The sequence below is a fragment of the Canis aureus genome, chromosome 35, assembly GCF_053574225.1.
Source record: "Canis aureus isolate CA01 chromosome 35, VMU_Caureus_v.1.0, whole genome shotgun sequence".
Classification (NCBI taxonomy): Eukaryota; Metazoa; Chordata; class Mammalia; order Carnivora; family Canidae; genus Canis; species Canis aureus.
The window spans coordinates 2,837,359-2,859,921 of NC_135645.1; the positions used below are offsets into that span (position 1 = coordinate 2,837,359).

General features: G+C 36.1%; 1 protein-coding gene across 2 annotated transcripts in view; it reads left to right on the forward strand.

The window, feature by feature from the left end:
- The window catches only part of OSBPL11 (oxysterol binding protein like 11), an 81,657-nt gene that overhangs the window by 33,915 nt on the left and 25,179 nt on the right, over positions 1 to 22,563 (forward strand). For both annotated transcript variants that reach the window (XR_013372110.1, XM_077883764.1), the window contains exons 3-8: positions 2,260 to 2,435; positions 3,277 to 3,356; positions 4,988 to 5,164; positions 7,884 to 8,085; positions 12,056 to 12,201; positions 17,297 to 17,437. Coding sequence is in view for 1 of the 2 variants with exons in the window: in XM_077883764.1 (XP_077739890.1) it covers positions 2,260 to 2,435; positions 3,277 to 3,356; positions 4,988 to 5,164; positions 7,884 to 8,085; positions 12,056 to 12,201; positions 17,297 to 17,437 (922 nt within the window). In the remaining variant the exon portion in view is untranslated. The remainder of the gene's footprint in view (positions 1 to 2,259; positions 2,436 to 3,276; positions 3,357 to 4,987; positions 5,165 to 7,883; positions 8,086 to 12,055; positions 12,202 to 17,296; positions 17,438 to 22,563) is intronic.

Here is a 22,563-nt window from a genome sequence, read left to right on the forward strand (position 1 = left end):
AACCCACCCCTTCTGTTTATTTTTCTGTTTATTAGATGAATTTTTTTTATAGTAGATTCATTTCTTAGTCCTTTAGGGCTGCTATAACAAAATACTACAGACTTAAGTGGCTTATAAACCTTTCTCATAGTTCTGGAGCTTGGAAGTTTAAGCTCATGGGGCTGGCATTGTTGGGTCAGGGCCCTCTTCCTATCATAGACTTCTTATTGCATTCTCACATGGCAGAACAAGGGTCAAGGAAGAGGTCTTGGGTCTCTCTGAGAAGGGCACTAACATCACTCCTTAGGGTTCTGCCCTCATGACCTGATCACCTCCCAAAGGCTCTGTTCCCTTAGGGGTTTAGGATTTCAACATACGAATTCGCAGGGGACACATTTGGACCATAGCAGATTCATATATGTATTTTGTGCTTTATGCTTATGTTTTAGAAATTGACGATGATGTCGGTGACTATCTTGTGTTAATTCAAATAATCTCTTCAAATAATTTGGAAATAAAGATAAGCCTATTAATTAAAAATGTGCCAAATGTGATGAGCTGTTCACTAAATAGAATTATGGATGGTCAATAAACACGTGAAAAAGTGTATGATTCTTCTAGTAATGAATGAAATGGAAGTTTAAAAGCTCTCCAAAATGCTGATTTTTTTTTAATCTAAATATGGGAACATAATCTTAAAAGTCAGAAGCATACTATAAGATGAACAAGAAAAACTATAGTTCTTTGCTTTCCCATCTGCCTTCTCAGGCAATCACTTTCAACTTTTGCTTGCTTCTTAGCAGTTTTTCTTTCCTTGAAGAGAAGGCTGATTTCATTTTCTCCCAGTTTGATAGGATATGGTTGCCTGTTGCTTAAGACCATATCTTCTAGGACTGTGAACTGGATCAAATGGTCTAGTGTTCTAGAACTCAGTAATATATAGAACGCCAAACTACTCCTAACCCAAACATTAATTTTTTTAACTTAAACGTTTTAGAGTTTTTTAAAAGAACTATTAAACTACTTCACTTGGAATCTTAATAAAATAGTTAATCTGGAACCAAATCATAACATCAAATTCTTTTCCAAAGCGTATCAGTATTTCATCATTTAGTTTCAAGTTCCTTATGTTTCTCCATCTCCAGTTGCAGCTTTTACATTTTTAAACAGGAAAAGTAATCTTTAGTTGTGACCTATTTAATGATACATGCACAAAATCTTTCTACCCTGACATTATTCTCATTGTGTATTTCACTGATTCTTAACCCAGCATCTAGTTCTCCTCAGAGCTCATGTTTTGATTTGTTTCCAGTGAATTTTTTTTTTAAGATTTTATTTATTTATTCATGAGAGTCACGGGGAGAGAGAGGCAGAGACCCAGGCAGAGGGAGAAGCAGGCTGTGTGCAGGGAGCCTGATGTGGGACTTGATCCTGGACTCCAGGATCATGCCCTGGGCCAAAGGCAGACACTCAACCGCTGAGCCACCCGGGTGTCCCTGTTTCCAATGAATTTTATTTTATTTTATTTTATTTTATTTTATTTTATTTTATTTTATTTTATTTTATTTTATTTTATTTTAATTTTTTTTTAATTTTTATTTATTTAATTTATTTATGATAGTCATCAGAGAGAGAGAGAGAGAGGCAGAGACACAGGCAGAAGGAGAAGCAGGCTCCATGCACCGGGAGCCCGATGTGGGATTCGATCCTGGGTCTCCAGGATTGCGCCCTGGGCCAAAGGCAGGCGCCAAACCGCTGCGCCACCCAGGGATCCCTCCAATGAATTTTAAATAAAAATTCTCACTACAGTTTGTGTTTGAGTAATTTACCTTTCCTGTTAGTGAATTCTGGAGAGAAATCTTCCTCTGAAAGGATACTCTTTGTTTCCTTTTTGCATTATCTGGTATGCCTCTTCTGTATTAAGTGCCTGCCTCATTGAAGGTTTTATGTCATTATTAAATTCGTTCAATTTTTCAATAAGCTTTATTGCAAGGAAATTTGGCCTTCGTGTTTCCAATTCTTGAATGCCTTTTGAATTTTATTTATTTGGTTCTTTTTTTTTAAGGGGAGGGGCAAAGGGAAAGAGAGAGGATCTCACCACTCTGAGATTATGACCTGCGCCAAAATCAAGAGTCATGCACTTAACCAACTGAGCCACCCAGGCACATCTGGAATTCAGTTTTTTAGTAGCAAAAACTCCAAAGTGTGATGATGATTGAAATTTAGTTTGACAAGGGGGAATGTTTAAAAATTATGACTTTCTTTTTTGAATCATTACAGGTTTTTTGTTTTAAACAATGAAGCTGGGTTATTGGAGTACTTTGTGAATGAACAATCTAGAAATCAAAAACCCAGAGGTACTTTGCAGCTTGCAGGAGCTGTAATATCACCTAGTGATGAGGACTCCCACACCTTCACTGTAAATGCTGCCAGTGGGGAACAGTATAAACTTAGAGGTATGATCAAGATATGAGAATTAATAGTGTGATTTTCTTCTTCCCTTGAGTAGTTGATGTACTTTTCTGCTTTCATTTGAGTTTTGGTAACATACTGTCATTGATGATGTAGGTAAGATTCTAAATCGTAGAATTGCTTATGAGTTTATGAAATCTGTTTTAATAAATAAATTTTCTCAAGTGGCACAATAAACAAGTGTATTTACATTTGGCCCCTGCAAAATATTTGTGTAGACAAACCTGATTACTGAAAAATCTAAGAACATAGCTTTAAATTTTATTTTTTGTGTCTGCCACAGATTTGTATTTTACCTCTTTTCTTGATTTGTTTTGCATGCCCTCTTTTGAGGTTTCTAGTGACTAATTCACATCGTTGGGATTTATTAAAATCTGCATATTCATTTTTAAAATATAACTTTTGTTCAGGTAAATTTAACTTGTGTTTTTCATTTAATTAATGCATATAAAGTATAATGATAATCCTAACTGAGCATGTTGTAAGAGATCTGAAAATATTGAGTACACATCAAATGCTTAATAAAGATGATTTAAGTAACAGCATATTTTTATGAGAAACTTAGGACATGTTAAGTCTCATATCCCTGTCTAGCTGCATATAATTTATCCTCCTTCTGAAATATCCATCCATATCCAGCTACTGTGTTACCTAACAAAGTTGGTGTTTGGGCCTTTTTCCTCCCTCCCTCCCTCCAGGGGGGACATTTGCTCTAGGGAGAGTAGGAACAATCTCTGGTTTTCAATTATCTGTTCTTCATGCTGTATACAATTGTATTTCAAAAATAAATATAAAAGTGAATAACTTTTAGGTTCTTTTTATCAGCCACAGATGCTAAAGAGCGACAACATTGGGTTAGCAGACTTCAGATATGTACACAACATCACACTGAAGCTATCGGAAAGGTATGTGGATTCCTATATGATATTAATGCATAAAAATGAGGGAAAGACTACTTATTATCTTTTTATATTTTTAAATTGCAAGACTATTCACATACCATAAAATTTACCCTATTAAGGTGTGTGGTTCCATTCGTTTTATTTATTTATTTATTTATTTATTTATTTATTTATTTACATTCGTTTTAATATATTTACAAGATTGTGCAACCATTGCAACTATCTAGTTCCAGAACATTTTCATCACCCTCCAGAAAACCCGTATCTATGTGCAGTCACTTACTATTTCCAAGCCCCTGGCAAACACCAATCCATTTTCTATTTCTATGGGTTGGTCCACTCTCAGCCTTTTATATAAATAGAATCATACAAAATGAGGTTTTACTTCTGGCTTCTTAGACTCCACATGATGTTTTTCAGAGTTAGAAGCAAATTTTATTATATGTCCAATTTTACTTGTTCTTTAGTCTTTTATGTACACATAGTATTTTCAGGGTTCATTCATGTCATTGCATGGATCATTTTATTCTTTCTTATGGCTAAATAATATATTGTATGAATACACCACATGTTTATTCATTTATCAGTCAGACATTTGAGTTGTTTCCATTTTGTGGCTATTATGAATAACATTTATGTCTAGGTTTTTGTGTGAACACATGATTTCACTGAGGTGTGTATTTAGGAGTGGAACTACTGAGCCATATATGGTGGTTCTCTGTTTAACTTTTTGAGGAGCCACCAAACTGTCTTCCAGAGTAGCTGTCCTGTTTCACATTCCTATTTGCAATGTATGAGGGTTCAGTTTTCCCACATCCTCACCAGTACTTGTTACTGCCCCGCCACTTTTTTTTAACTGTAATAGGCATCCTGTGTATGTAAAATGGAATCTCACTGTTGTTTTGATTTCATTTCCCTAATGACTAATAATGTTGGACATCTTTCTCTATGCTTACTGATCACTTGTATATCTTTTTTGGAATGTTTTTTCTTTTTTAAGGTGGAAAGGATGGTCTGAGTACTTGAAATCTGAGTTAGAGATATCTAAAAACCATCCAAGAGGTATAGTTCAAGAGTTCCATACCTCTGTGATAGCTTGACTTTAAAAAATGATGTTTTTTCCTGTTTTTTTTTTCTCCATAAGTAAATTTTAAAAAGTTGTTTGTGATTTAGGCCTACTGCCCAGTCTTCAGGAAATTCATAACAAAAGTTTTACTCCTACTGCAGGATTGTAGTCATTGGCAGTGATCAAAAGGTACTAGTTGTTCCAAAGATACTTGCATGTTACATTAGAAAATGTATTATACTGCATATTTTTGCTTCAATTATGGTGTTTAAAAATCTGAAATTAGAAATGTCTTATTCTAATATTTGTAAAATGTGAGAAAATATTCTCAACAGCACAAACCCATAATCAATTTTCTAAATAAATTACAACTTTACTGTTGGATGTGTCAAATGTTTAAACTTTGAGTGTTTTAAATTTTAGCATTTTTTTCAGGAATGTTCTTGTAGTCAGTTCTGAGGTGAATTTAATTTTTAAAACTGTTCATGGTGTAGACCTAAAGTATATATGTAATATGTGAGGCTTAGCCTAAATTTTTTGAAAACAAATTATTTTCTTTGTCTAATAGAATAATCCTCCTCTGAAATCACGAAGCTTCTCACTTGCATCTAGTGGTAATTCTCCTATATCCCAGAGGAGACCAAGTCAAAATGCCATTTCTTTTTTTAATGTTGGACATTCCAAACTACAATCAGTGAACAAAAGAGCTCACTTACCTCCAGACCATCTTGTGGAAGTCAGAGAAGTGAGTATGAATTAAAGTCAAATTAAAATGCACAAAATTGTCTAACTTGCTTGGTTCTGTCACAAAAGAATTTGAAATCTTATTTGTGTCTTCTAGGGCCCTCAGAGAACTGCATGAAAACTTAATAGTAGCATTTTCTGAAATTAGAAATTAGATGCAGTGTGGAATCTAATATATAATCCATGAATTTTTTTTTCATGAACTTTTCATATTCTGTTGCATGGAAATCTGTTGATTTGTCTTACAATTAGAAAGTATCTTTAATCTATGCATCATTTTATGACTCTACACATTAGTCATTTGGAAAATATCATTTCACAGAGTTATGCAGGTCTTGGAGATATTGATCTGTTTTATCATACTGTATCAAAAGTTCCCATTCATTAACGTCTTCACCAATCTCTTTAGAGAAGGCTTTCAGTATTGGGAAGTTGTCCAGCTATGGGACTCCAGGATCACGCCCTGGGCCAAAGGCAGGCGCTAAACCACTGAGCCACCCGGGGATCCCTTATTTTTTATTTTAAAGCTCAGGTTACCCGGGATCGAATCCCACGTCGGGCTCCCGGTGCATGGAGCCTGCTTCTCCCTCTACCTATGTCTCTGCTTCTCTCTCTCTCTCTCTCTCTGACTATCATAAATAAATAAAAATAAAATAAAAAAAAATAAAGCTCAGATTTTATAATTGGCAATAAATACTGTTGTCTTTTTTTGTTTGTTTTGAAGTGATAGGTTTGTTTTATTTAATTTTTAGGAAATGCCAAGTTTGAATATCTTTAGTTTCTAACAGTCATTCTATAATGCAAAACACTCCTGTGTTTCTCCTCTGCTTTGCTATAACACTGTACGCTTCTGTATTCTTATTCTGGTCATCAAATGTATGGAGTTTTCCCACCGCAAAGCAATTCTCTAATTCTCTGTGGACAACAGCTGTGCATCCTACAATTTAATTCAATTTGGCACTATCTACATAAAATAGTGTTGGATCCCACAAGACTGCCCCCCTTTTAGACACCAGCTGCAAGTTCAGGTTGTCACCTGTGCCTTTGACCAACCTGGTATAAATTAACTCAGGAACAGGCCAATGTAAGAGGAGATGCATAGGGCCAGATAAGGGGGAAAGACATGGAGCTTCCATGTACTTTCTAGTCTACTACCCTCCCAGTACCTCCAAATGTTCACCAACCAGAAGCTTCTGAACTTTCTCTTTTTTTTTTTTTTTTTTTAATGGAGGCTTCATGAGGTAGGCACAATTGACTGAATCATCAGCTATTGGTGATTAATTCATCCTCCAGCCCCTTTCTCCTCCCTAGAGGTTGGCAGATGGGGCTAAACACATATATACATATCTGTTGGTTATATACCTAAGAGTATAATTGTTCAATTGTAGATTATAATTATTTAACCCTGTATATTTAACTCTGCTAAATACTGTCTAACTGTTGGCAAGAGTGGTTTTACTATTCGTAAGTTTGGATTACTGAAAGTTAGTCCTAACATTTATATACAAAACATTTTATATACACAAAGCACACATATATATGCATGTATAAATATGTACATATAGTTATCTTCATATCCACACTTTTCATTTAAAAACCTTTTCTCTGGTAAGGGTGAATGTTCGATCCATTGCTATGACCTGTATTCAGGGGCTCTTTAATGTATGACACACTTGATTTGTTGGGTAGGATAATTGCATCTTTCTTTCACTAGCCCTTTGATGAATCGTATTAAAAATTGCCTGGGGATCCCTGGGTGGCGCAGCAGTTTAGCGCCTGCCTTTGGCCCATGGCGCGATCCTGGAGACCCGGGATCAAATCCCACGTCAGGCTCCCAGTGCATGGAGCCTGCTTCTCCCTCTTCCTATGCCTCTGCCTCTCTCTCTCTCTCTCTCTCTCTCTCTCTGTGACTATCATAAATAAATAAAAATTAAAAAAAAATTGGAACAGTGCCTCGGAAAGCTAAAAGTCTCTTCATTATAGTTTCTATGTGAATTAAAATAGTGGCTTAAAAGATAGGCAGTCTGAGACTGTTCTGCTCACAATTGAGTATTTAAGCATAATAAATTCAATAAAGTAATTAAGCACAATAAATTCAGGTTTCATTTTAAAATTTTGGGTTGCTTATCAAGCATTGTTATTCTGTTGGCTCTCTTAGGAAAAGTGAACAGAACTCTTGATCAAAGCAGGATGTATTAAACTCTTTTAACCTGAAAAGCTTATATCCAGTACTTGCTACAAAATCAGACTAATGGGACCAGAAAGTTAGATTAGAGAAAAGGAAGCAGGAGAACCATCATGTTCTCAGTGTAGGTTCAAATTGAGCCTGACCAGAGGTGCTGAGAAGAAAGAGGTTAAGAGCCCATACTGGGGACTAATTTTACTTTGTAATGAAATATTTAATGTTGCTGTTGAAGATGATCTTGGATGTTCTTTAATGACTTGTACAAATGTATACTGTTAAAAGATTTGTCAAGGCTTTTGAGCTTTGTTGCTTCCAAAGAAAAAGTGCAGCTGCCAAAGACACCATCTTTTGCACAATTGATAAGCACTACTAAATAGTGCTCATTAATTGAGAATAGCCAAACATAAAATAGATTTCTAAGCCTAATATATCCTAAAAATGGTTCAGAAGCTAATAGGGTAATGAGAATGAAAACTATGTATGCATGATACACAGAAATCATGAGTGGGATACATGGAACTGTTGTTTTCCTTAGATGATGTCTCATGCTGAAGGACAACAGAGAGACTTAATTAGGCGAATTGAATGCCTTCCTGCTTCTGGCCATCTTAGTTCCTTGGACCAGGATCTCTTAATGCTCAAAGCTACTTCCATGGCAACTATGAACTGCTTAAACGACTGCTTTCATATTCTCCAGTTGCAGCATGCATCACATCAGAAGGGCTCATTGTCTTCCGGTAAGTTGCAGATTAAAAGCAGGACTTAATATTAAGGGCCAAAGCATGGAAAGGTTGTGTCTGTTGTAATTCTAACTCCTAAAAAATCTTAATAATAATAATAATAATAATAATAATAATAATAATAATAATATAAAAGAAAACCAGTGAGCTTCTTGATTTTTAATTACATAAATGTTAAACTCTTATTTTGTCCTTTTTTGAATCTAAAATGATTTTAGGCCCAATGTTTAATATAATTGAATATCCCTTTGGGGACCTCAACTTCACATGTTGAAAACTCAGCTCAAAACCTACATCTCCTACATTTCTGCTAAAATTGGTGGCATTGTTATTCATCCAGTCGACCTTAGTAGAAATATTGGAACCAGTTCTTATGGTTTAGTCCACTGTTCACTATATGCACTTTAAGCTAGAGATACTAAAGTCGATCAGTCACTTTTCAGTTTGAAAAATACGGTGTACATACAGTATTTGAGAGCACTGACTTGTTGAAATTAATCCATCAAGGAAAATAGTGCCATTGTATGGGAGGACAAAAAATGAGTTTTTCTATTTAATGAGATAAGTAAACTCATCACATTTTTCATTTTGAGATATAATTGACCTACAACTCTGTAAGTTTAAGATGTATAGCATATTGATTTGATACATACACATGTTGCAATATGATTACCACCAATATGATGATCACATAATTATCACTTTTTTTGTGGTGAGAACATTGAGGATCTAGTCTTTTAGCAGCTTTGAAGTACTTAACACAGTATTGTTGACTGTAATCACTATGATGTGCATTAGATTCCCAGAATTTATTCATCTTCTAGTTGTAACTTTGCACCCTCTAACATCTCGATTCTCCCATTCCCATCGCTTTGTTTTAACAGTAGTAACTTACTAGTTCATACCAATTCATTGTCCTCTTACTCAACTAACCCCGCTTGTGAAGAAAGTTAATTTAGAAAGATACTGAGTGTCTGCCCAGGAAGAAGTTTGCCATAGTCCGATCTATTTTTTTTTTTTTAAGATTTTGTTTATTAGAGAGAGAGAGACAGAGAGAACATGTATATGCAAGCTGGAGGAAAAGCAGAAGGGGAGGGAAAAGGATGAGGAAAAAATCCCAAGCAGAGTGTGTGCTGAGTGGGGAGCGCAGCATAGGGCTTGATCTCATGACCCTGAAATCATGACCTGAGCTGAAACTAAGAGTGTGAGTCACCTACACACCCCCTACCATAGTCCAGTCTTGATGTGGATATAATATGGCTTCTGTCCTCATGTATGCCTACCTAAATCAATATTTCAAGCTAACTATGTTTAATGGCTAGTAAGCCATGCATGTTTCCCGTAAGGAACTCATGGTCCACTTGGGAATGAACATATAAACTTAACTGTAATATGGAAAGTACTGTTTACAATGGGAACAAAATACTTTGGGAGAATATATGAATGGACCAATACTTCTGACAAAAAAAGTCTGGAAAAAGGCCTAGAAAAGCTCCAAAAGCCAGTGGAGAGAGAGGAGAGTGTGCTTGGAAGAGATAGACTGGCATAAGTTGTGAGTTGTGAACGTGGACCAGGGCCTTGGAGGAATTGTAGGTAGTATATAAATTTTCTCCCATTATAAAGCAGCACACACTTGAGATGCCTGGGTGACTCAGTCTGATAAGCATCCAAATCTTGATCTCAGCTCAGGTCTTGATCTCAGGGTTGTGAGTTCAAATCCTGCGTAAAAAAAAAATAAAGCAACATATGCTATTATAAAAAACTGAGGACCTATTATACAGTTGAACAAAAAAAGAAATCATGCATTATCCTACTAACCAGAAACTGCCACTGTTAATATTAGTACATACCCCACCAGATTTTCTTTCCTTCCTAGTTTTTGTTTTAACCCCATTTATTATTAGAAAATATGTTTTTATCTTATACTTTTCATGTAATATCAAGAATATTTTCCAACTTCTGTTATGCTTTTGGTAAACACAGTTTTTATTGGCTACATTATATTCCGTTGAAGGGATAGGTCTTTGGTTTACTTGACTGTTCTCCTGTTGAACATTGGATGAGTTACCTTGAACTTTGAGATTTGGGTTAATTCTGGTGTTTGTAATAATAATGTTGTCAGGTAAATGAAAGTTTGATTTTAGTTAATGCTACTTAATTTTTACAAAGCACATCAAGTAGCGCAGTGTTAAATACTACATACTTAATACTTGGTTAATTAAATATATATAATTCTTCTAATTCTTAAAATTTCATTTGTGGAGTTAGAATACACAGTTGTATCTTTAAATGATTGTATTTTTAAATGATTGGCTGCATGCTTAGTGAAGCATATACAAGCATGTATAAATTTGTATTTTTTCAAATTAAAAAATGGTACAGACTATAAACTACAGACGTGTTTAAAGTAAAAGCTGTTTTTCCTCATTACTATGTTTTAGGGCATAGATTTATGGGTATTTGGTGGAATTGATTAGCTAGTATTGGTATTTCTTACTATAAATAGTCATTTTCCAAATTAGGTCTGTAGAAATGTATTTTTCAGTCATTTGAGAATAAAAATATAACTAGAAAAGGAAACTGAATTACCTTTCACTCAAATTTTGAAGTGACACAAGAAATGAAATCTAAATTTAAATTAGTTTTTAGTCCTATGAGGTCTCTTAATGTATGTTATCCAAAGGATCATTGATTTAGAGGGATCATGAGACCAGATGATTGGTTTGATAAAGAGTATTTTACTTTTAGAAATAAAGAGATCTGGGGGCACCTGGTTAAGCATCTGTCTTCAGCTCAGGACGTGATCCCATGGTCCCCGGAGCCCCGAGTCCGGCTCCCACTCCACAACTACTCTCTCTGCTCTCTTCCTCTCTCAAGTAAATAAATAAAATCTTTTTAAAAAATAGAAGTAAAGACATCTAGATTTTGATATTAAGAATGAACATTTTAAGGTAGGAACAAAATGTTTTCATTTCTATGGAATTTTGAAACTGGCCTCTTGAACTTACTCAGGGCATTCCCTGAGAAGTTGGCCTGAGTGGCGAGGCAGGATGCTCTGGTAGTCTGGTGGGTACTTAGTAATTTATCACTATACTGAAGTCTGGCATTTCATTATAGATTGAGTGAATGACCTACTCTTTGTAATTTCTGCTGTAGTAGTCTGAGCATCCCTTATTGTAGCACTCTAATAACCAGGCTTCTGTGAAACCTAGATCAGCCTCTGAAATCAAATGGAACATTTTCCATTATTGATTAGGCATAGAATCCACTTTGTTAAACTAGTTGAGGGTAATAAGAGACATTTGAGTCATTAACTGAGAAGATGACAGGTCTCTAAATGTGACCACTGTCTTTCACTAGGTCACCTATAATTTATTCAGTAGAAAAAAGCCTTTCAGTTTAAAAGTATCTGCACCTCTTTACATGATTAAAAAACAAGAATGGACATGTATTCCTAATGTAAAGTACTTATATTAGGCCAAAATGGCTATTTAGAATGGTTAGAAAATTGCTACTGAAAATAAGGTTCAATTCCAAAAATGAAGAAATTTTTACTGTTTCAAAATCCCAGGCTCCTCCTGTAATTGTGTGGCTCCCTAAAGCCTAATTGCATACTTTTTGATCATTAGGAAGAAGGACCGTGTTTTTACAGAAAAGGTAGCAAATCAACTATTAGGGTGGGAAGACATTATCATTTACAGATTTCCCAAGAAGAAGGTCATTTCCATTTAGGGTTGATTCTTTTAAAAGGTATCTGATTTCAAGTCGCAATTTGCTCTGTTGTAACATACCCAATCATGATGCTCATGCTAATGAGATACAAGTGGCTGTTTTGCAGAGTCTCTTAACAGGTTGAATTGCTTTTAGTCTTGTGGGCTCAAAACAAAATTGTTTAATAAAATCCACATCTGCTGAACTTTCCAGATTATGAGCAAGTTTCAGCGAAAGTTTTCTCTTACTTCATCAGGAACGACAATCGAGTGGTTAGAACCAAAGATACCTTTATCAAACCACTATAAAAATGGAGCTGACCAGCCTTTTGCAACTGAGCAAAGTAAACCAGTGGCGGTCCCAGAAGAGCAGTGTGTTGAAGAATCTGGACCATTAGCAAGGGTAAGGTAATGTGAAAATACAGTTTTGATGTAAAAATTAGGAATCACTAAGGAGGTTCAGTTCTCTTTTCATTGTCAGGGCATGCAAGTCATTCTAACACCAGAGCAACATTCTTGCAGACTCTAGATATTGTTTTTCTAATTTAAGTAGCAGTGGCTTTAGAAGAGGTCTGTTGTATAATACTTGCATGTTTTGTGTTTTTCAGGTTAAATTATGTGCCTTTTGTAGTTTGGGCTCACTTTTGCTTGATAAAACTGTATTGAAAAGTTGCAATTTGCATATTTTTATTTTTCTAGAGAATAACGTATCTAATAAGATTTGCAATATAAGATTTGTAATTATTTGCAGGATAAGAAATATATTTATCTTAAATCTTTTTTTTTTTTTTTTTTTTTTTATTTATTTATGATAGTCACAGAGAGAGAGAGAGAGAGAGAGGCAGAGACACAGGCAGAGGGAGAAGCAGGCTCCATGCACCGGGAGCCTGATGTGGGATTCGATCCTGGGTCTCCAGGATCGCGCCCTGGGCCAAAGGCAGGCGCCAAACCGCTGCGCCACCCAGGGATCCCTATTTATCTTAAATCTTAATGTAACATTATTTATTTGATGTTTACTATTAAATTTGCAAGTTTAAAAATTTACTATTAAGTCTTTTTTGTTGTAAGCACTACCAAACCAGTTTAAGTTACTCTACTTAAAATAGCATAGTCTCAGGGTTTTATGTTTTTATAAGTATTATTTATTCCACATTTCTCAGATGCTAAAGCATTTTTTATTCTAGTCATAGTTCCACCACTGTAAAAAAATCATATTGGTTTTTTGCCTATTGTGTTATCTTTATGGTTATCATAATTACGTAGTTTTATTTTAAGCTCTTTTTATTTGAAACTTCTCATAAGCATTTTTTCTGGCCTATATAATTAAAATTTTACAGGTTGAAATAAGCTATTAAATATCTAGGCTCTTTGTTATTTTTTGTTATTATAAATAACACTGTATCATCTTGTCTATTTTTTTTTCCTCTTTATTTGGGTTATATCTTGAGGTTATAGTCCCAAGTAGAATTACTGAGTCAAGAATAACACACAGCTTATGATTATTTATATATTTGCAAATTACTTCTTCAAAGAAGTACATGGGGCCACCTGGGTGGCTTATTCGGTTAAACATCCCAACTCTTGATTTCATCTCAGGTCATGATCTCAGGGTCCTGGGAGCAAGCCTGGATCTGTGCTCTGGCTCTGTGCTCTGCAGGGAGTTGGCTTGAGATTCTCTCTCTTCCTCTGCCCCTCCCCCCCATATAAATAAAGAAATCTTAGAAAGAGAGAGAGAGAGAGAGAAAGAAAAGAAAAGAAAAAGAAAGAAAGAAAGAAAGAAAGAAAGAAAGAAAGAAAGAAAGAAAGAAAGAAAGAAAGAAAGAAAAGAAAAGAAAAGAAAAGAAAAGAAAAGAAAAATACACGATACACGATACAGAGACTTCCAAAATTGGCCAAAACCTTGGTTTAATGAGGCAGGCAATGGCAGCAGTGTAGATGGGAGAGAAGAAAAAAACAGTAGGAAATGCTTTTTTTTCCCTCCTGTAACTTTTTGACCAGCTCATTTCTAGTCAAGTAGCTAGTATTTATTAAGCTATTTAGTGTATGACAGACAAGTCCAATGTTAGGTATTAGAGGAGACGTAAAAAATCAAAGACATAGTTCTTTCACTGAAGAGACTTATAATCTGCTTGGAGTCACAATAACATATAGACCAAAACAATGAGAGGATAAACATGAAGCAGCATTTTGCTTTCCATCTTAATTGCTATGGCTTAGGGTGTTAGGATATGGGCATTCTGAGAAAGAAAGAGAGGTGTATTCAGTAGAGTGGATAAGGAATGCTTTGGAGAGGAAATGGAATTGGAATCAGGCTTTGAAAGAAGACAGGATTTAAAGAGAAAAGAGGAGTAGTAGGATACTCTCAGGATGGATGAATACCAGAGCAGGGATACTAAAGCATATATGCTTATTGTGGTGAAAGCTTGCTTGATGGTTTGTTTTTTTTTAAGATTTTATTTATTTATTCATGAAAGACACACAGAGAGAGGCAGAGACACAGGCAGAAGGAGAAGCAGGCTCCATGCAGGGAGCCCGATGTGGGACTTGATCCCCGCACCCAGGATCACGCCCTAGGCCAAAGACAGGTGCTCAACCACTGAGCCACCCAGGCATCCCATTGCTTGATTATTTAAAAAAAAATTTTTTTTTTAAAAATTTAAAAAATTTTTTTATTCATTTATGATAGTCACACACACACACACACAGAGAGAGAGGCAGAGGGAGAAGCTGGCTCCATGCACCGGGAGCCCGACGTGGGATTCGATCCCAGGTCTCCAGGATCGCGCCCTGGGCCAAAGGCAGGCGCCAAACCGCTGCGCCACCCAGGGATCCCCCATTGCTTGATTATTTTAAACCCAGATCCTGTCATTTACTGACATGTGGACCAATAATTAACCACTTAGCTTCAATTTTCTCATTTGTAAAGTGGAGATAGTAATATCTTATAAAGATTGTTATGAACATAAAATGAATTTAGCAGAGCACCTGGTTTATGGAAAGTGATCACAGGATGGTTAGATTTTACAAATCCAGATAACCATTTGTGCTGCATTCTCTGGGGATTGATAATCCCTGGAGCCAGTGCTCCATAAAATATAGTGTAAACTGTGTCTCGAAAGAACATAAAAATCATACAGAAGAATTTAGTATTAATGTAATAGATGATAAAATCATGAGCATGGGATATGTTTAAGATTGATATATATGATACGACCTAGAATTAAAGTGTTGATAGAAGGCTGTGGAGGTAGAAATGAAGACAAATGAATAGGTAATACGCATTTCAAATGAAAATCAGTTGGACTTGTGATTGAATACCTGTTGGGTTAGATGAAAGATAACTCCCACGTTTGTGAGCTTAAACAACTATAGGTAGAATTGGGGTGCTATTCACAAAGTTAGGAAAATTAGGAAGACAGAGTCTTTTTTTTTTTAAGATTTTATTTATTCATGAGAGAGAGAGAGGCAGAGACCCAGAGAGAGAAGCAGGCTCCGTGCAGCACCCTGAGCCAAAGGCAGATGCTCAACCGCTGAACCACCTGAGTGTCCCAAAAGAGTCTTTTCAGAGGAAAGGTTTGGTATGGTTTATGAACTTGTTGAATTTTTAAAGATTGTATTTTTAAGTAATCTCTTCACCCGCTGTGGGACTCGAACTCACAACCTCAAGATTAAGAGTCTCCTGCTGTACCAACTGAGTCAGCCAGGCACCCCTGACCATGTTGAATTTTATGTGAGAGGAGGATATATAATTGTAAACGTATATTACGTTTACAATTAGAAATAATGAAACCAGAGCTTTGGAGCGAGATTAAGACTAGAGATATAATTTCCAAGTGAAAATCGCAAACTGTAAGTCATATACTCTAACATCTTCACTCTTCTCAATGAGAATACAAAGCATATTGGGGGTTAGAGAGGCATTAAGTTAAAGGTAGGACACTGAGATGCAGAGGAGAACATTGTGATTTATTTCCAAATCTTTTGAAGTAGTGAATAGACCAGAAATATCACCTAGTGTAAGTCGAAAGAAATAAGCACATAGGTACTATTTTTAATTACAAAAGACACTAGACTCTACTCAAGTATATCAGAATAGACCTGAATTTTCTAAAAATTTCATACCTGCCTACTTGAAATATGAGTGTTAATGCAAGCTGGAGACAGACATATAGTAGTGGAGATTTTGCTGCCAAGTGATGGAAAAGTAAATCTTAATAAGGCTACAATGAAGCCCACACAGTTCCTTTGTGCCATGTCAGAAATCAGAAGGACAGAGGTGGAATTAATATGAGTTTGGTGAAATACTGGTGTTTTCCCTTTGCCTTGCAGTCTCCAAATATGAATTCCTAGAAATTCAAGAGTTCTTGCCACTGTCTGCTAACCATTCTGGGTTTGTAGGGATATTATATATTCAAGCACATTCATTTGAATTTTGGTAATGCTTTTATCTTAAGCTTTTCTTTAAGAAAGGTGATGACGTCTAAAAAGAGACATTTCAAAAAGAAAGAAGAGGCACCTGGGTGGCTCATTTGTTTGGATGTCTGCCTTCAGCTCAGGTCATGATCCTGGGGTCTTGGGATCAAGCCTTGCATTGAACATCCTGCTCAGTGGGGAGTCTGCTTCTCCCTCTCTGCCCCCCTCCCACCCCACCCCCCCGCCTTGCTTGTGTACATACACACTTATGTGCGTTCTAAAATAAACTAAAATCTTTTAAAAAGAAAAAGGAGAGCTTCCAACTTCTTACATTCACACCAAGGTTTAGAATCAGTAAATAATTAATAGCATTCCTTTTTTTCTATTACAATAAATAATGACCACTTTTGTAAAAACAAAAACTGTAATCTTTTAAATAATTTTTCTACCACATTATGTTATATTTATTTAATATTATTTTCATTAGAGGAAGTTCCAAACTACAAAGTAAACTTGGTATCATATACTAATGTTAAGGTTATATTTGCATTACTAATCTGTGTCCTAGGTTCTGACTCCAAATATAATGGTACCTTTTCAGAGGTATATTCATATTTTTAAAAAATAATAATAATAAAAAAATAAATGTCTTCAAGTATGTTGTTTATACTTTTCTTTTTTTGAGGTAACTGTGAAGTCTGTCCTGTAATTAGCATTCCTGTCTGTTGTTTGCAAAGCTTGCTATTTAATCTGATTCCTATATTGAAAAGAAAGAAAACACAAGAGTCTTCTTGCACAAAGAAACAGTGACAGAAAAGAGACTTTTATTCTATTTTTTTTTTTTTTTAAGATTTTATTTATTTATTCATGAGAGACACACAGAGAGAAGCAGAAACACAGGTAGAGGGAGAAGCAGCCTCCATAGGGAGCCTGATGTGGGACTCCATCCCGGGACCACAGGATCATGCCCCAGGCCAAAGGCAGACGCTCAACCGCTGAGCCACCCAGGCGCCCCGAGACTTTTATTCTTAATGGATATTAATAAGCACTTCTAACACTAGGTTTTTGCTTTGTTTTACTTCAAGGAACCTGAAGAAATAAATGCAGATGATGAGGTAGAGGATATGTGTGACAATAAGGAAGATGACCTGGGAGCTGTGGAAGAGCAACGTAGTGTTATCCTACATCTCTTGTCACAGCTTAAGCTGGGCATGGATTTAACAAGAGTAAGTAAATGAGATAAACTAGCTTTGGAGATCACTAGGTCAGGACTACCTGTAATTGTTGTCAGGGCTTTTTATTCTTTATGAATTGGTTTCTTAATCTCTCTCTTTTTTTAGGATTTTATTTTTCAAGTAATCTGTCTACCCTGAGTTGGGGGCTCGAATTTATAGCCCCAAGATCCACGGACTGAGCCAACCAGGTGCCCCTAGTTTCTTAGTCTCTTAACATTTCTTATTTCATTAAAAAAAATGTGACAATTATCTTGCGTAGCAGGAAGTCACATGACAAGTAAACACCTATAATCTTGTTTCAGTACAAATTAAAGAGGTTCATTGGTATACTGAACTGGAGAATCTAAAGGAAAGGATAAAATCCCAGAAAACCATGAAAAACTTGATACTTCTACTTTACTCTTCACATGTTGCATAATGTAGGTTGGGTGTTAATATATAACAGAGGTCAGCAAACATTTTCTGTAAAGGGCCAGGTAATAGATTTTTTGGGGTATGTGGATGCAGGTTTCTGATGGAACCATTCAGTTTTGCCTTTATAGTATGAAAGCAGCCATAGATGATATGTTGGGCTGGGCATGGCTGTGTTCCAACAGAGTATTATTTATAACAACAGAGGCCAGATTTTCCCCAAAGGCCATAATTTGCAGTCCCTGGTCTGTAGCCTTGCTTACTTTATTTTTTTTATTTTTTTTTTTTTAATTTTTTTTTTTTATTTATTTATGATAGGCACACAGTGAGAGAGAGAGAGGCAGAGACACAGGCAGAGGGAGAAGCAGGCTCCATACACCGGGAGCCTGACGTGGGATTTGATCCTGGGTCTCCAGGATCGCGCCCTGGGCCAAAGGCAGGCGCTAAACCGCTGCGCCACACAGGGATCCCGCCTTGCTTACTTTAAAAGTGTGGTCTGAATTAACTAGATGTGGGAATTCTTTTACAATGTACGCATATATCAGATCACCACAATATACACTTTAAATATCTTACAATATTTTTTTAATATCTTACAATATTATTTGTCAATTATACGTTAGTAAAACTGGAAAACAAAATATTGTCTGAAGACTAGTAACATCACCATTGCTGGAGAACTTGTTAGAAGTACAGAATCTCAGCCCCTAACCCCAAATATAGAGGATCAGATCTATGTTTTTTTTTTTTTAAGATTTTATTTATTTATTTATTATTTTTAAATTTTTTATTTTATTTATTTATTCATGAGAGACATAGAGAGGCAGAGACAGGCAGAGGGAGAAGCAGGCTCCACGCAGGGAGCCCGATGTGGGACTCGATCCCGGGACTCCAGGATCATGCTCAGGGCCGAAGGCAGACACTAAACCGCTGAGCCACCCAGGGATTCCCCCCCCTCAGATCTACATTTTAATAAGATGCCTTTTGTTCATATATAAACTTTGAGAAATACTAACAGTAATTTTTTTTTTTTTTAATTTTTATTTATTTATGATAGTCACAGTGAGAGAGAAGCAGGCTCCATGCACCGGGAGCCCGACGTGGGATTCGATCCCGGGTCTCCAGGATCGCGCCCTGGGCCAAAGGCAGGCGCCAAACCTCTGCGCCACCCAGAGATCCCCTAACAGTAATTTTTAATTTTAGGCCAGTCTTTTCCATTTCCAGTTTATCTAATTAGCATGTCTTAATTTATTTTAGCAATCAATCTATGATGTTAATTTGAAAAGGAAATTAGGTTCAAAACCTATGTATGGGGGATCCCTGGTGGCTCAGCGGTTTGGCGCCTGCCTTCGGCCAGGGTGTGATCCTGGAGACCCAGGATCGAATCCCACGTCGGGCTCCCGGTGCATGGAGCCTGCTTCTCCCCCTGCCTGTGTCTCTGCCTCTCTCTGTGTTTCTCATGAATAAATAAATAAAATCTTAAAAAAAAAAAAAAAAAAAAAAAAAAACCTATGTATGTCAGATATTACTACTGTGGGATTATGTACTTTGAATTACTGCTGACACTACTTTTCATTAGTATGGAATTTCAGAATTGACAGCAGGATGTATATTGCAAATTAAGGATTTTGTTGTTACTGAAGATAGTGAAAATGTAGATTAAAAGTGACTTAAACTCTAACTTTTGTTTTTATTTTTTTTAAATGTAACTTTTAAATGAAAAGCATTTTGCCTTTAGCATTTACTTTGAATCATCTCAAAATCAAAACATATTTTTTTGTTTACTTAGACTTAGAGTGATTACAAGGGAGTTTAAAAGGAAATGAATTGAATTTTTTTTAAAATGAATTGAATTAAAAGCCTGCTAAGAAACAGACATTTTAGGAATTATTAAAAAAACCCATTAACCTTTCCTCTTTCATCTAACCATAATATTTCAACTGGGTATCATTTCTATTCATTTCTATTCTTTTTTTTTTTGTATCATTTCTATTCTAGAAGTATTTTCATATTAGTGGTTGAGAAAAGACTAGTAGTTGTAAAGTCAGCTAAAATGAATAATGACATGAAAGATTGGTTTGGTTATTTTGGTGTTTGCTGTTCCTTAGTAGATTTAGGTTTATAAGACATAAAAACAGGTTTGTGAGGCATAAGACCGTTTGAAAAGAATGTGCTGTGATAATAATCCAGATGGTAAAGCTTTCTCTAGGCATGGTAACCATATATAATATAGCTTCTCCACATTTGTTCCTTGTTAATTAAAGATATAAATACGTATATAGTATTTATATATAAAATCATTAACAATGACCAACCATGCATTATGAGCATTCACAAAATGTTGAAAATAATGGTATTTTTTGAGCAACATTTAAAAATCTGGTGACTAAACTGCCATCACATCTACCTTCTTTTATAACAATAACATTGGTGGAACAGAATTTTTTTTATTAAGATTTTATTCATGAGAGACAGAGTCAGAGACACAGGCAGAGGGAGAAGCAAGCTCCACATAAGGAACCTGATGCGGGACTTGATCCTGCGACCCCAGGATCACACCCTGAGCCAAAGCAGACACTCAACCACTGAGCCACCCAGGCGTCCCAGAACAAATATTTTTTGAGCCCCTCTTATATTCCAGACACTGTGCTAGGTGCTGGGACTATATCCTCAAAGAAGGTAACCGGGGTCCTAGCCTGTGTGTTGTGAATAAGTAATAACTGTTCACTTTGTTCCTTTTTAAATAATATTATGAATTTAGTAGAATTATACAGTTTACAGAAAGTTTTGGAAAATAAAAGAAAAAAAATCTATGATTTCATTACCCTAACAACACAACACTAAGTTTTGAGAATTCCTCTCAATCTTTGTTCATATAATATAGTTTATTTCCAATTTTGTTACATTTCCTTTTTTTCAATTAGTATTCTTTCTTTGCGAAACATTATACACACAGTCTTCCATGTATATAAACAGTTTAAAGAACCACAGTAAAGACAGTGAAACATGTACCAACATACCAGGTGTGAAACGTTTCCAGACCTTGGGAGCTCACTGTGGGCCCTTCCTGGCTATAGTCCCCTACTGCTTACTGTTTTCTTTCTTTTTATTTTTAAACTAATGATTGTTTCAGTTTTATCGATCTATCTATTTATTTATTTATTTTTTAAAGATTTTATTTATTCATGAGAGACACACAAAGAGAGGCAGAGACCTAGGCAGAGGGAGAAGCAGGCTCCATGCAGGGAGCCCGATGTGGGACTCGATCCCGGGTCTCCAGGATCACGCCCTGGGCTGCAGGCGGCGCTACACCACTGCGCCACCGGGGCTGCCCTGCTTACTGTTTTCTAGATGTAACCACTTACTTGACATTCATGTCAGTCATCTCCCTGCCTGGTTTTTATATATATATAGTTTTACCACCTGTATATGTTACTTTATTTTAGGAAAAAGTGAATAGCTCGCACAAGTTTAGCTGTATAAAGAAAGGGTTCTGTTACCATTCATAGAAGAAGGCTCCCAGGAGAAGATAAGCTAAACAGAGTCCCTGGCTTCAGTTTTGTATAGATTATTGAGAAAGTTGAGAAGAGCCCTTTCAGAAGAAATAAGAATGCATAATTCTGAGTGAGTCTTGTGAAATATATGACTCACAAAGTTAGAGCATTTGGTGTGAGCCAGATACTGGCCATTTAGCAGGATTGTGGGCAGAGGGAAGAATCTGCTTAGTGTTTTCCACCACGAAGCAAACCATGACCCACATCCAAGTCTCAGCAGTAGATTAAAGCCAGAACATGTGCTTAGGTGAAATGAAGATCTTTAGCCAGCCCGGACAGCACAGCATGGAAAGGAGAGTTGGCACTTCAGCAGATGCTTACCAGAAGCCAAAAACAGGTGCAGATGGGACCTGTTTCCCTAGAGGCTTCTGCCCCGAGGTTTCAAAAGATGGTAACAGAGGCATAATGGAGCGCATGGATGACAGTCTTCCATGTCTGTCTCTCAAATCACATCACTCTGATCTGGACCAGTTTCCCTGTGTCTGCTGTACAGCTTTCTTCCTGGGATGTCCTTTCATGGTCATCCTATGCAAGATCTGTCTCCTGTATTCCTTTCTTCTTTTCTGGTGAATGAGAGGCATTTCTGTGGAGCACATCTTCCTTTAACCCCTGAGAAAGATCTGTGGGAGGCAAAATGTGGAAATGTGTGTTTATTTTGTTCTCATGTTTGATTGCTAGTTTAGATAGAATTTCTAACTTGCAGTTATTTTCCTCTAGAATATTGCCTCCTTGCTACAGCATTCTGATGAAAAGAGTGATGTCATTCCAGTTCATCATCTTCTGCTTGTGACTTGTTCTATTTCTTTTTTCTCTGAAATTTAGAATCTGTCCTTTGTCCCCAGAAGTCTGAAATTGTCTCAGGGCACTTGGTGGGCCTTTACAGTATGACAACTCATATATTCTTCAGTTCTCTGAAATTCCCTTGAATTTTTTCATTGATGACTTTGTCTCCAACATTTTTTCCTGTTCTCTGAAATCTTCATTTCATGGTTATTGGACTTCCTTGTCTGGCCCTCTTACCTTCTTTTCTCTGTCTCCTATGTGTTGTGAGATCTCACTATTTTATCTTCTGATCCTTCTCTTGATCTTTAATTTTTGTTACCGTGTTTTAAAGTCTTCTAAATTTTTGCTTTTCAAAAAACATACTTGTTT